Source organism: Micromesistius poutassou, assembly GCF_964030765.1.
Source record: "Micromesistius poutassou genome assembly, chromosome: 23".
NCBI lineage: Eukaryota > Metazoa > Chordata > Actinopteri > Gadiformes > Gadidae > Micromesistius > Micromesistius poutassou.
This window is the reverse complement of record NC_140293.1, coordinates 11,201,781-11,217,067: the sequence shown is the minus strand read 5'-3', so window position 1 is coordinate 11,217,067 and position 15,287 is coordinate 11,201,781. Positions and strand designations below refer to the sequence as shown.

At 46.1% G+C, this 15,287-nt stretch overlaps 1 protein-coding gene across 1 annotated transcript in view; it reads right to left on the bottom strand.

The window, feature by feature from the left end:
• The window catches only part of ppp1r14bb (protein phosphatase 1, regulatory (inhibitor) subunit 14Bb), a 22,811-nt gene extending 7,929 nt beyond the window's left edge, over window positions 1-14,882 (bottom strand). Inside the window, exon 1 of the mRNA XM_084487206.1 lies at window positions 14,334-14,882. Within this exon, the coding sequence (XP_084343332.1) occupies window positions 14,334-14,534 (201 nt within the window). The 5' untranslated portion in view covers window positions 14,535-14,882. The remainder of the gene's footprint in view (window positions 1-14,333) is intronic.
• Window positions 14,883-15,287: the final 405 nt, after the last annotated feature.

The following is a 15,287-nucleotide window of genomic DNA, read 5'->3' as shown; positions in this document are numbered from 1 at the left end:
GTGTGAGTGCGCCCTTAGAACTAGACCATGGTGGCTGAGAATCTTTTACCACACACACACACGCCTTGTTTTTCTTCTGTGGTTACCTCTGTGGGGCTGCGGGGGAGGGTTAGGTAAGAGGGGCGGGAGGGGGAGGGAGATGGGAGCCTAGAGAGGTCTGGATGAGTTAACATTCCAGAATAGCAACAGGCCGCTTCCTGTTTGGTCACGTGACCCTGGGGGATAGTCGTACACACAAGAGTGTGTGTGTGTGTGTGTGTGTGTGTGTGTGTGTGTGTGTGTGTGTGTGTGTGTGTGTGTGTGTGTGTGTGTGTGTGTGTGTGTGTATAGCCTAATGAAAGAGTCAACAACGAGCACAAACCACACAACGTCACGTCGATAGCAATCAATACAGCACACATTTAATCCAGCGAGAGTGTGTGTGTGGCTGTGTGTGTGTGTGTGAGTGTCTCTGCGTCTCTCTCTAGCCCATCTAATCAGATAGAAGCATTTCCTTCCTGGAATAAGATAAAACAATCCAGTTTAAAGCTGCTACACTCCATCTATGCATCTGCTCCCACTCTGGGCCTCGACACACACACACACACACACACACACACACACACACACACACACACACACACACACACACACACACACACACACACACACACACACACACACACACACACACACACACACACACACACACACAGTTTAATCAGGCGGGTGACTGTGTCCTGCGTTGTTAGCGCTACTTGAGAGTGATGGCAGCGGAGACTCTTTTTTTTTATAAAGGCAGCATTCTCTCGCCGTATTCATACGACCGGAACATTCTACAGGCCGCCTCCCACTCACGAGTATTCCCCTTCGCACGTTCCCACGGCCGAGAGAGGGGGGCGAGAGAGAGTACACTGACTGTGTTTAGATATGGTTCAGGAGCATGTGATAGGAATGTGCGTGGATTAAGTCCTTAGCATTGCTGATCTCAGCCTAAATGTGTAACCGATATGAAGGGCTCTAAAATCCCTGGCATTCCTCAATATCTTCCTTGGGTTTTCCAGAGCAAGGGCCATTTTTTTTATTTTCTACCAGTTTTCCGATGTACTCCACAACTGGGAAAGGGTTTAATTTCAGGGTTTTCCAGGTTGCATGTTCAGGGCTCCTTGGTCGGAAAAATAAAGGAAAGAAAAGCCAGTAAGACGATGATGAGGAGGATGATGATGATGATGGAGTCCTCTGTTCCTGGCGTTGTTTGTGTATTATTATGGTCTGGAGGCTGCTTTCATCGCCATGGATACCAGTCATGTTAGCACAACCTCATAGCAGTAGCACCGCGGACATGAACTCCAGTTGAACAGGAGGGCTCTGATACCAGCGTTCAGATATTCTCAGCAGACGTTATCCAGACCAAGAACGCACGGCGTAAAATCAATACCGGAGCACAATGTTAAGTGTTAAATGTTTCCACTAAAACCGAATCAAGAGAGTGCCGAGTATTTATAGCATAAACAGAGCGTGGTTCGAGGAGTGGATTCTTAGCAACACAGCACAAACATACACACAACCAAACCCAGACAAGATGACAAACTGTATTCTGCAGCAGTGAAGACAATAACATTAAATCATACCAAAAATAACCTATCGAGTACATACACAGCCCCCCCCCACCAGACCTCGGCGCCCGTTGCGTGCGGACAACATACACATCATGGACAATATGTTTAAACCGCTTTGGGATCAATGGCTTCTCTCTAGGTGTCTTTGGCAGAGGCTCATCTGGCGAGACAGAGTCACCAAGGCTTCGCTAGCAGGCGAGCTATCCCCCAGAGAGTCGGTGGGCTAGCAACCAGCCTCCACTTCTAGGAGTGCCCCCCCCCCCCCGGCCCTCACACCACCTCCTCTTACTCCACCTCCTGTATACACCAGAGGGTACGCTAGGTCTCTCTCACACCACCTCCTCTTACTCCACCTCCTGTATACACCAGAGGGTACGCTAGGTCTCTCTCACACCACCTCCTCTTACTCCACCTCCTGTATACACCAGAGGGTACGCTAGGTCTCTCTCACACACACAGTGGTGTTCACATGGGCCCATCTCACACATCGCCATGAACCATGATGAATGTGAAGTGAGTGAGTGAGTGAGTGAGTGAGTGAGTGAGTGAGTGAGTGAGTGAGTGAGTGAGTGAGTGAGTGAGTGAGTGAGTGAGTGAGTGAGTGAGTGAGTGAGTGAGAGAGTGAGTGAGAGAGTGAGAGAGAGATACATACATAGACAGACAAAGTGAGAGACATGCAAAAGTGAAGTCCTCAGAGATTTGTCTGCACAACATGCGAACATTGAGTGATTACCACAACAATAAGGCGTGAATGAGGAGATTAGGAGCAGATCAGGATGAGAAGGAAGACATTAAGCAGGATTACAATGGATTAGCATGTTGTCCCATTTGGTCGTTTTGCCCACTAAAAAGTTCCCGGCCCATCAGTCAACAGTCAACTCCTAGGGCTTGTACGAGTGTAGTGCATCATGGGATTTTTTGTTGCAGATACTCAAGAGTTGTTATAATGTAGAATAATAAATAAACATTCATATACCGTATCCTAGGCTAATAAAAACGTTGTTTTGCCAGGTCTTGCATCAGAACAATGTCACCCCATAATGATAAATAATTTCAATTACGAAACCATGTCCAAACCACCATCAGGTAGTCATTAACATTCTATACTTCTAGACTAGTGAAAACGTCATTGCGTTCTGACGTCAGGATGTACTATGGGATGGTTTACCAGGGCCAGGTTAGCAGTGATGAAGGCTCAACCACTCTGACAAACATTTAAGACTTTCAGCTGTTGGTCTAACCATTGTAATGTTTATCAAGGCGTATAGGAGTTATATATTGGGATGTATAGAAGGAGAAAGACGTAGAAGAAGATGGAATGAAAGAAAGAGAAAGATGTACAAGAAGAGGGAGAGAAAGAGGGCAAGATGAGTCAGCAGCTTATAATCAAGGTCGATACAATGCTGATTTTGCATACGCACGTCCGCCCAAATATGGCAGTACGTTCCTTCCTGCTCACTCGGGTGGGGAAGGCTAATTGCCGTTTCCATGGCAATCCCTCCACGAGCTCTTGGCGGGCTTGGTTAAAAGGCAAGGCGAGAGTGATGGTGTGTGGGGGATTACGGTAAGTGATATTAACACCATGGAGGACATTAACATAATACGTCTGACGGAGACACAGTCTCGTGTGTGTGTGTGTGTGTGTGTGTGTGTGTGTGTGTGTGTGTGTGTGTGTGTGTGTGTGTGTGTGTGTGTGTGTGTGTGTGTGTGTGTGTGACAGATGAGAGCTATACTGGGATCAACGTCAGTACAAACATCTTCTCTGATGGCCGCTTCTCTCATGCTCAATGTGCCATCGGTCAAACATTAAATCATGCGTCAAGTATTTAGCGCTCTTTTGTGCAAAATTAGACCTTCAAAGTAGAATAAATGTTTTTGCCGTTTCTGCGATTCTATATCTGAACCACTGTTTGAGACATCATTTAAAATTGACTATATTTTTCTTCTTTACAAACCATGTGGTGTGCTTGTGTGTGTGATACACTGAAGCACTATTGCCTACAACAAAACACGTGAAAGATTCAGATTGTACCCCCAGATGAGCAGCAGACGTGCAGCGACTCGTCTGCTTGGGACCCCAAGTGGCAGCAGACAAACCAGTCCGGTGGTTTGCATTAATGATGATGATTAAATCTGACAAGCGTCGCCACGGAGATGGAACACGTCCCGAGCCAGCGTAGGTTAGACAGCGGTCTTGTTCAACGTACAAAAAAGGCTTTTCGTTTTTAAAAGCCCCAGCGTGATAATAACAATCAACTTCACTCTAATGAGATGAGTTGGAGCCAACTGACTCTTTCCACGGTCGGCTATTCTGTGCACGTGACCGTTGCTAAGTAACTGCCCGCGCCGTTGCCAAACTCACACAGTTGGCCGGCCAACCACAGGTGACGTGGTGAAGGAGAGTCTCGCTCCAGTATGGCAGAGCGGGTGTTCTCTCTGAGCTCTCTCGCCCTCCCTCTCTGTCTGGCGCTCACCTCCAATGCAACATGTTAAGACGAGTGTGGAGATTTATCCGTGACTAAAGGTGTCTGACTTTCACCCAAAGCGACATACGGTGAGTTGGGATCAGGTCAATAAGGAGCAGCTAGGGGTCAGGGGTCATCTTGCTCGAGGAAGCCGACAGGTTTGTTTAAAGACAGCGGGGGATCAAACCCAGAATCGTTTGGTTTTGGGGACACACACACACACACACACACACACACACACACACACACACACACACACACACACACACACACACACACACACACACACACACAGAGTGAGAGACGGAGACATGCCGGCCCAGTCCCATTTCTCTCCCCTTAATAAGAAAACTTGCTCTGAGCGCCCTTAGCTGCAAGTCAGCTCCCGAGCTGGCTAGCGTTCAAGGGATGATTTTGAGGGGATAACAGCACTCCCCCTTTCTCCCTTAAGTATTGGGACACCCTACCCCTTCGTGGGAACGCGCAAAATCTAGGGTTAGGGCTCAAATCTAGGGTTAGGGCTCAAATCTAGGGGAAGGGGGAGAATTGGGACAGGGCCCAAGAGATGAGAGAGACCGGTCCCCATAGACCTCTGAAGAAGCCCCGCCTCCACTCCCAGTTCCCTCGGTCAAATGTCTACAGGAAACAACACGGGGTTTATGAATGATCGTACATAACAAACTCTGTAGGGGGCCGAGAAGTAAAAGCTGCGTCACGTTTTGAACTACAACCGTTTTCATCTAGTTTCAACTGGGTTTTTGGATTTTTGTTGCAGTTAAAGTAGCATTAATAATCGTAATAAACGTGACGCAGCTCTTCTCCGCCCCCTACAGAGTTTGTTATGTACGATCGTTCATAAACCCCGTGTTATTCCCCGTAGACGTTTGACCGAGGGACCCGGAGCCTCGGAGGCGGGACTTATTCTTCAGAGGTCTGTTCACGGATTAACTACTGTAGTCTCACAAAGGGTGGGGGGGTTGAACACAAGGGGCCAGCAGCTGATACCACATGCTTGGGTTCTGACAGTCGCGCTTATGGATGGGTAGACCACCCTTCACCTCCACCCCCTCCCACGACCGTGTCCAATGGAGTCCCCACGCGGGCAGACTGAGCAGCCCCTCGGAGCCACGAGAAACAGCCGGTCCCCACGCGGGTTAGGGTTAACCCTAACCCTAACCCTAACCCTAACCCTTAACCCTAACCCTCGTCTAGAGGGGGCCTGTTCTTCACCCAATGGGAAGTTCAATATCAAATGAAAAAAATATTTAGAATATTTTATAGAATCAATGATAAATGAATCGGAACTGTATAATTAATGTATTACCATATTGAATCATTAGCGATATCCGATAATGACAATTGTTAGCTCCAGCTGTGATTTGTACATTGGCAGCTGGTTAGCATACGCTACACGTGTACCGAGAATGCCCGGACATCACAGACTGCGGGAGAGGGACATAATCAGGGCATGACCCTCTGTAGTCGGTTGAAGCGGTCTGATTGGGCAATTTGAGTCGCCGGTGACCCCTGCCTTCAGACTGACACATGGCAGGGCGCATGACACACCGCACTCCTTCGCCGCGCCGCAGAGAATGACACACACACACACACACTTCAAAACCCCTCTTGTGTAACTTCTACTTTTATTACCCATCGTGATCCTTTAATACGGTCCCTAATGTTAACCACACGTCGTCATATTTTTTTTTACGGCCCCTGGGGTTGTATCGTCACTGCCATAGAACTACATAAACGGCTATTATATTTGAAGGGGGATTTTAAGATGTTCATGAATAACTGCCAACAAACACACTATACTGCACACATTATACTGTCGTGTGTACCCTATATCTTTATTACTCATGTCCAGTTAATACCTTCCCTATTGTTAACCATGCAAAAATATAGTGTTGTAAAAAAAGTACTGTGTTCAAACAACAAAAGGGTTGCATCATGCTTGACTTGGGATTAGGGATTGGGATCAAAGACAATATTCCTTTAATAACAATATTAATAACAATATTAATAACAATATTCCAGTAATATCAGCCTTTAAAATCCAACAAGACGTTAAAGACGATGATTTAAATCTTTTAAAATGAAAAACTGTTAAAATGTTTCACTCACACACACACACACACACACACACACACACACACACACACACACACACACACACACACACACACACACACACACACACACACACACACACACACACACACACACTTTGGGGAATAGGTGTGAAATAGTATGTGTGTAAACAGCAGACTTGGTAAAGTAGTGTGTCTGCCTGCTGTGTTTGTCCATTTCTTTCATGAACACACACTTCCTGTGACAGATCACTCCGTAACATTCCACGTGTTGACTCACGTCGCCCTCACTCCTCTTTCTCTCCCCTTTCTTTCTTTTCGCCAGCTTATTCACTTCCTGTTTCGCTCGCCCCACTCCAAGTCGTCTCTCTCTCTCTCCCTCAGCCAACACTGAGGGTACGCCCCCCATCAGCCCATAAACATTGTTACATTCAGTTTATAGACGCGGCTATGTCTGTTTATACGGTCTGCGGATTCACAGGCCCCCGTTCAGTCAGTTCAAAGGATAAAAAGCACCCTGGTGATCCAGTGAAAACTGGTTTGAACACGTTTGGGAATCAAACCACCGACACCAAATTAGCAAGGGAGGGGGTATTGTCTCTGCAGGTCCTTCAAGTTCGGGCTTATTCCCAATTTCGAAATACTCGACATGGTACTCCTTCTGTTCCGTTGACAAAGATCTCAGCGTTTTCATTGGTTGTTCCCCTCCCACCACTTTGGGAATAGAGGGAAAGCCCAACGCGGTAATAGAACTGAATTAAGGCGTCCAACTGCTAGCTTGAACTAGCCAGCTAGCTTGGTGGTGGAATCCAAAATGGATGCCAATACGGAGCATCTTGCTTAATATTATCCTCCGTGAGTGCTGAGTAAACATGGTCGGTGACCACTCTACTTATGGGATACTACATTATTTCAAGTAAATGCTCTAATAGATTTGAATATTGTCCAGTCAAGGCAAACACTGGTGGATACATTGAGATGCATGTAACTTCACGATACTCTAAGAATTATCCAGATAGAACACACGCACGGCCAGTCAGAACCCTCAGACAACCCATTCTAGAATGAAACAGAATGATGGAATGACGGACACAACTTAGAATCTGAACTTGGATATCTAGTCTATGGCCCTTTGCCAATTCTCCCCCTTCCCCTAGATTTGAGCCCTAACCCTAGATTTTGCGCGTTCCTGCGAAGGGGTAGGGTGTCCCAATACTTAAGGGAGAAAGGGGGAGTGCTGTCTTTCCCTTAAAATCATCCCTTGAACGCTAGCCAGCTCGGGAGCTGACTTGCAGCTAAGGGCACTCAGAGCGTTCTTGTTAAGGGGAGAGACATGGGACTGGGCCTATGTCTCTCTCTCTTTCTCCCTCTCTCTCTGTGTCAGTAGGTCAGAAGTGACATGTAATGTATTGCTGACTCACCCTCTACTCAGCCAGGATGCTTCTCTGTGACCATGTGTGTATGTGTATGTGTGTATATGTGTGTGTATGTGTGTATATCTGTGTGTGTATGTGTATGTGTGTATATCTGTGTGTGTGTATGTGTGTATATCTGTGTGTATGTGTATGTGTGTATATCTGTGTGTGTGTGTGTATATCTGTGTGTGTATGGGTGGGTTCCAGACAACGCCAGTCTTTCATCCCTGCTGTGCAACAAACGATCTTTGTAGGAGGGCGGCTTTGGCTTCCTGTGTGTGTGCACGTACACACACACACACTGGCATGTTGTCTTTGGGGTCTGGAGGTTTACAAAAATGGCAAAACAACCCATGATCTAAAGGTTCCCTAAATACTGCACACACACACACACACACACACACACACACACACACACACACACACACACACACACACACACACACACACACACACACACACACTTTATTTGGCCCTTGATCACTACTTCCCTCCATTGTGTGTGAGAGTTTTAAGACAACTTGCTGGCGAGCGCAATACACTTGGGTCAGAGCGGGGAGAGCACTTCACTTATCTCCTACAACCGCCGTGCACTCACTTTAACCCCCCCCCCCCCCCCAGCCATTACCCTGCAACACTGCCAACTGCTCATGAAGCAAATGGCTATAACACCGTAGTGAGCCATTCATGAATCGATAGCACGATTCATTGGTCATCGATGAATTAATTCATAGGATGATGTATCATTACAGATCTGTAAAGGTGAGGTATAGAAGAGGGTACCTCACTATACACACCAGGAGTTCACAACAATCTGATCCAGTTGGCGTGACTGCAACATTGTTTTTGACAGGAGATTCATCTTGTGGATTATTGATCAGGGCCTAATAACTGCCCTAATGTATTTGTCGATAAGACTTGTAAATGACAACATAATTTTTCTTTGCTTCATTTTTTTTAAATCTGACATTGGGTGTGCATATTGGATTTGGCAGACATACAGAGCGCCCAACCATTCTTAACACTATCTGACACAATGACAACATTGACTACTCATTTAAGAGTCCCTAGCATTGTTCGGAATAGTCAACGCACTTGAGTATGTTCGAGAAACCTAATGTCTTAGAAACATCATATAGGTCTTAAATTATAATAGTCAATAACAAATAACTACCTCTAGACCTTGTGTCAGCCCAATACGTTACATCCTGATTCACAAACACACACTTACGTTTCTGCTATTTTGTCATTCTTGTATGCCCGTGTCACACTGTCCCGAAATTGACACCTGATACACGATAAAGGAAATGTTCAAATTTGGCTCTGATCGTAAAAACATCCGGCCATTCGTGAGGGCATCTGAAGCCGTCGTATGACCGCCGGTGGAGTTTCTCGGGCTCCGGCAGCAACTTCGTGAGCGGTGCCAAAATCTTTGGCATGCCAAAGTTTTGCCGAAGAACCTTGCGAAGGTTCATTTTCGTATTGAATTTGTGTGTCCATTTTGCCCTTCGTAAGGCCATTGTGATGGCATCTTGTCAAGTCGTGTCATGTTTGTGTGATCGTCGGCGCCATCGCCTCACGAAAACAATGCGAAGGAAACAAGAAGCTGCCCGATTGTCTTAGGAAGGCACCACGACTACGTGAAGCCCTCGCAATGCCGTTGTGTAGCAGTCGTATTAGAGTTCGATGACATCGAGATGGAACCACGGTGTCGGCGAAGACAGCCGAATTTGAGTAGCTCAAGCGTTTTCGATGTGTCATGGTAACGTGGACAGATAAAAGGCCAGCCTCAGAGCATCTTACTCAGTCAGTCCTGAGCAACTCTACAGAGCAGAGGCGTGTGTAACTCCCAAAGCTTCAATCACAATTAATCACAATTCAGTTCCTGGTTATTAGGCCTATATCAAAATGATTATATAGATATTGTCTTGGCTATTTTGACCGTGGGTACAGCAGGCAAGGTCAGCTCGACTCGCTTCCAATAATTAAAAAAACTTGTGACTTCAAAAAATGATTGCATTTATTTTACAATTTAAAAATGAACAAAACTGTCCTCTAAATTAAGGAAATAATACTGGGAAACGAATAAACCATTATAAGCAACGAGTGAACTTAATAAGCGGTGTTAATACTTTTTTCAACTACCGCCTCTTTCCCTTGACGTTTCGTTTTCACCTGACAAACACACACCAGATACCTGCGCGCAAAGCCCGCACACAGACCCTACAGGTAGCAAAAAGCAAAGCAGTCTCAGCATAAACAGTATTATATAATATCAGTCCTGCAACGGGTCGGGTACCCGCATAAAAGTTGCTAAAACAGGCGGATTGTAACGTCTGTTTTAGTCAACGATACAACACTTGTCTCCCAGCTGCGAAGAGACCTCATCTGGTTCCAACAGCTGATCATTTGTGATCATCTGATCATCTGACGTGGAGCAGGGACTCCAGCGATGACACTGCGCTGCCCGAGACTCTGCATAAATCGAGTGAAAGCCACCCAAAGGAGATCCTTTCTATTTTTGGTGCGGATTTAATTTTGATCACAGATGACAGGTCGGATCTGGTGCTGAACTTTGCAGGTGCGGGTCTCAAAAAATGGATATGATTCATAAATAAACAAGTCAGACACCGTTAACAGAAAATCAATAGCCTCATTTGAACGGCTGCGACAAATATAATATATATCGATTATATAGATTATTTAAATATCAGATAGATGATTATATGAAGGTGTTATACCAACGGGAGGTCACGTGACACCTTCGTGACCTAGTTCAAACGCATCGTACCCTCAATACGACGTCTCGTGTGTGTGGTTCGGGTGCCATCGTTTGACCTTCTGTAGGCATTGTACTTGCTTCGGCTGTTGACCAAGTTCGGGGCCATCTTCGTGCGAAATTCAAAATTCCACATTCGTGTGTTTATCTGGTGTCAATTTCGGGACAGTGTGACACGGGCAGTAATGAACTGCATTCCAGCTGGCCAATCACACCTCTTCCCTGACGCACTGCCCAAACTTTTACCCTAGTCTCCTCCCTCCATTGGCAGTATGTGTGTGTGTGTGTGTGTGTGTGTGTGTGTGTGTGTGTGTGTGTGTGTGTGTGTGTGTGTGTGTGTGTGTGTGTGTGTGTGTGTGTGTGTGTGTGTGTCAACGTAGTACACACTCATGGCAGGAAGCATGGCAACAGATTTTGCGGTTGTACCGCCAAATGTTTAATTAAATTCATTCTTTAATCGGCGAGGTGGGGGAATCTCCTGCATAATAAGGCAGCACTCAAACTGTTATTATTTATATAAAAAGATTGAATAAAGAGCGTTTTTGTAAAAAAAAAAAAAAGGCTGTTATAATATCAAAAGAACTGCAGTGAAAGACTGTCAACTTTCAAATGTTAAACCAGCCTGTTGCCATGGAGATGATGGGCAGAAGAGTGTGGATTTACAATGGGAGAGGGGTCTGAATTCCCTCCTCCCAAACATCTAGTATGTTAACAAAATCATGAAACAGGGAGTTTGGTGTATGGCCTAATCCCAGAGAGGCCCTCCTTACACCCATTAAGAATCAGGGGCTCTATCAGAGCACGGATCATATAGAACGCAACGGAACAGTGATACTCCAAGGTAGAATAATGACCAACTGACTGTGACTGTGGACGGCCTGTGGATAAATGTATATGCACAATAATACAATAATTCAATTAAATCAGTTATAATTGTGATTACTCTGTGACACACCTACAACATTTAGAAATGTCTCAATTATGAAACACCACCTTCTCCTTCATCTTACGCTGGGAACCAGGGAGGCCCATGTCACTTTACACTAAAGCACACGGTTCACAAGTGGTCTTCAAAGTCTCTCTCCCTACTTGAAAGATTTGAGGTTTTCCTCAAAATGTCATACGAAGGCCCATTGTGTGTGGTGGTAGACAGAAGACGTGCACGTGCATTGTTATAGTGCACGGCTGAACAAAGAAAACAAAGTAGAGATATGGATTGTTGCCGGAGGCACATCAAACACACAAAATAAGAGAGAGACAGACAGAGAGAGAGAAACAGAAACGGAGACAGACACAGAGAGATGATGAGAGGCCGAGAGAGAGACTGACAGATAGACAGAGAGAAACAGAAATGGAGACAGACAGAGATGATGAGAGGCAGAGAGAGAGACAGACAGATAGACAGAGAGAGAGAAACAGAAATGGAGACAGACAGAGAGATGATGAGAGGCAGAGAGAGAGACAGACAGATAGACAGAGAGAGAGAGAGACAGAAATGGAGACAGACAGACAGAGATGATGAGAGGCAGAGAGAGAGACTGACAGATAGACAGAGAGAGAGAGAGACAGAGAAACAGAAATGGAGACAGACAGAGAAGATGAGAGGCCGAGAGAGACTGACAGATAGAGAGACAGAGAAACAGAAATGGAGAGAGACAGACAGAGAGATGATGAGAGGCAGAGAGAGAGAGACCGAGAGAGAGACAGACAGAGAGAAAGAAGAGAAGAGAGAGAAAGGGAAACAGCAGAGAACACATTAGAGAGAATCCCACGCGTTGCGTTGCCTGAAAACAAAGAGGTTCCCTGCTAACACAGACTTAATACGGCAGGAATGGCTCAACGAGAACAAGCCTGCAGCAAGTTAATCTCTTTGTCATCCAAAGCTGCAGAATTGGGGTTTAAATAAGTGTGTGTGTGTGTGTGTGTGTGTGTGTGTGTGTGTGTGTGTGTGTGTGTGTGTTTGTGTTTGACAGGACAATTACTGTTTAAGTGAAGTGAGGGACAAAACTCCTGTTGGTTGAGGGTCTAAATAATGACATCATTCCTTCTCCAGAGCGACATGAGTAGCCAGGTGATCCCATTGTGAGAAATGGCCGCCATCTGTCTGCGGTCTAGACCTCCATCTTTGCGAGACTTTCGGGACGAATGCAAAAAACAAAAAACAAAAAAAATAGGCATTTGATGGAATAACGCATATATGCAAACAAACAAAGCCTCAATTGATAATTGATAATAACGAATGAATAACCACGTTAAAAAAGTGCTGGCTGGATAAATTGGTGAATGGGTGAAAAGGTTACAATGAGTGAATGAAGAATGAATAAATGCATAGTGTACGAGTACATTCGGCCAAATGACTTTTCCCTCCTTAAACTTTGGCACCACGGGGTTCTGTGGGCAGTGGCCGTTCACAGGATTCCCTTCTGAAGGATGCATTCATTATTCATGGTCTTTGCTACCCAGTTTCAGTTGCGAGAGAATACATTTCACCCAAAACAAAAACATCAGCCTGTATTGGGAACGCAGTCTCACATCACACCCGCGTGAAAACAAAAGAAAATGCCCTACTTTATTCAAATGACCTCCGACGGCATTTGAATCCCAGCAGGGTGGCCCTTGTGAGCTCATTGTTCTGGAGCCTACATCGGTATAGACGGCCCATTTACATGTGGCATTCAAACCAGAGTGGGTGAGACGGCCCGACCGCGCGCTAAGACCGAGAGAAGAAACACTTTCACAATGAAGGTGGAAGTGGACGGCTTAATTGAGCTAGCCGCGTTTCTAAGGCCTTTAATTGTGAAATATTTCAGTTATAAGGAAACAAGACAGTGAATCTCTTCCTGGGTTTGGGTTTGAAGGGGAAACGCTATTCTCTATTTTCGGACAGCCTCTTAGACGGTTCATATAGGTTATAGGTCGCTTCATATGCATGTTTTGTTCCTGCAAAGATCCCGGAAAAGTTGGATCATTTACGTAATTTTCCCCAATCTGACCAATGGGGAACGCAAATCTGTTGACATCAATGATCCAACTTTTCAGCCATTTTTATAGTTGATGTTGCATCAGAGGCCCCTTTAAGGAATATATCGGCTAGTCAAATAAATCAAGACACCGAATCCCTGCCTAAACCGGTTTAATTGCTGGTGGTTTGGGTCGTTAAAGAAGGCAGAATGTGGAGCGTTGTGTAATCTTCTCCAGGTGTGGATGTGCAGTCCTGCCATTACCCAACACGTGCATCGTCTTCCCAACCGACATCGGTCTGCGTGTCACTCATTCCCGTCCTCTTTATCCGAGTTGGACTCCGTCCCTTTCCCTCGCCTACCGAGAGCTCCACTACTATACAACCCTTAAGTAGCTGTGTCTTCGCTCGGCGCTAGGAATAGAATATGGGTCACCGCCAGATAAGTAGCCGACACGAGCTAGCTGGCTTACCGCCGCCTGACGCCGCCGCTGCCGCCGCCCGCCCCTCGTTGCCGCGTCCCCGCGGATCGTTTGACGCTCGCGGTGTGAACAGGGCGTTAAACATCGCGCTAGTTTGGAGCAGTGTACGGTCAAAGCTTTTTTTACCCTATAATTGCAGCTTTAAGGGATATATATAACATAGGATATAACTATACCGGTTGGAAGGAGGAAATTAAGTTCCGCTGAAGGAAGAAACCATATGAGCACATTCTGCTGGAAATCTGCAGGTGAACCCCAACCCCACGATATTTTAATTCCCGTATTTGTGCTTTCTGGGTGGTGTGTTGCTTGCATGTGGCCCATGAACGAGATCAAACCTCACTAGGCCAAAAAGCAACAAAGGCTCTTTTTCAGTGGCTATTCATTCACACTGGATGCTGAAAAGGACTGTCAATGTAGACGGCCGCTAATAAACGGATCGATTATAGTCGCCAGCCCCTATTACTTAGCGAGACGGTGGATCCATGCGATCGATCGGTTATTTATTTTTTGGTGAGGCCCGATTATTGTCAGAATCTTACCTCACAGTCGTAGAGGTCCGTGAGCTGATCGATAATCCATTCCTCCAGGTTCAGTCTCTTTCGGAGCTCCTTTCGGTCGTATTTGACCGTGACGCGTCCCTGCTTACGGACCGGTGTCTCCGGTTCTTCCGTGGTGCCGGTCGGCGTCTGGAAATATACCCGGGGTTGCGGGCTCGTCTCCGGGCTTGTCACAGCAGCCATGATCGGTCAAGTATATATATATATATTTATATATATATATATAAAAAAGGAAATCCCTGTGAGCGGCTGAAAATACAAAGAGGAGCGAGTTGTAGACCTGTTGTGTGTGGACGGTCTTGTCTTGTGTGGCAGTCCCAGTTAGACCTTTGGTTTAAATCCAAAACCCAATGGACATGGCATTCGTCCCCTTTTCAAAAACAAAAAGGACGAACAAAAACGGATTTAATTTGCAATCTTAGTGTATTCGAGTTGAAGGAATGCTGACTCGGCTTCATGCAGAAAAGCCAACAAAGTTCCCGACGCGAGACGTTCACCGAGTCGGCTCTACAAAGACAAATCACACGCGCGGCTGGCTCCTTTCTTCCGCTCTTTCCTCCTCCAGGGTTGCCAGATTGGGCGGGAAATCTGGCCCAATCTGGCAACACTGTCCTCCTCCTCGTGCCGGGGAGATGCGTGCGCGAGCTTTGCGAATTCGACGTTACGTGGTCACACACACACACACACACACACACACACACACACACACACACACACACACACACACACACACACACACACACACACACACACACACACACACACACACACACACACACACACACACACACGTTGGTTTTCTCTGCGCTTCACAGCCTTTTCCACTCCTTCTCTTCTTGCTCACTAGATTGTTCCCTTTTCTCGCCCCCTTACAATCTAGGATTTCCCTTTTCCCTCCCCCCTTTCTTTCCCCCCATTGGCATTGGGTCCTCCCTC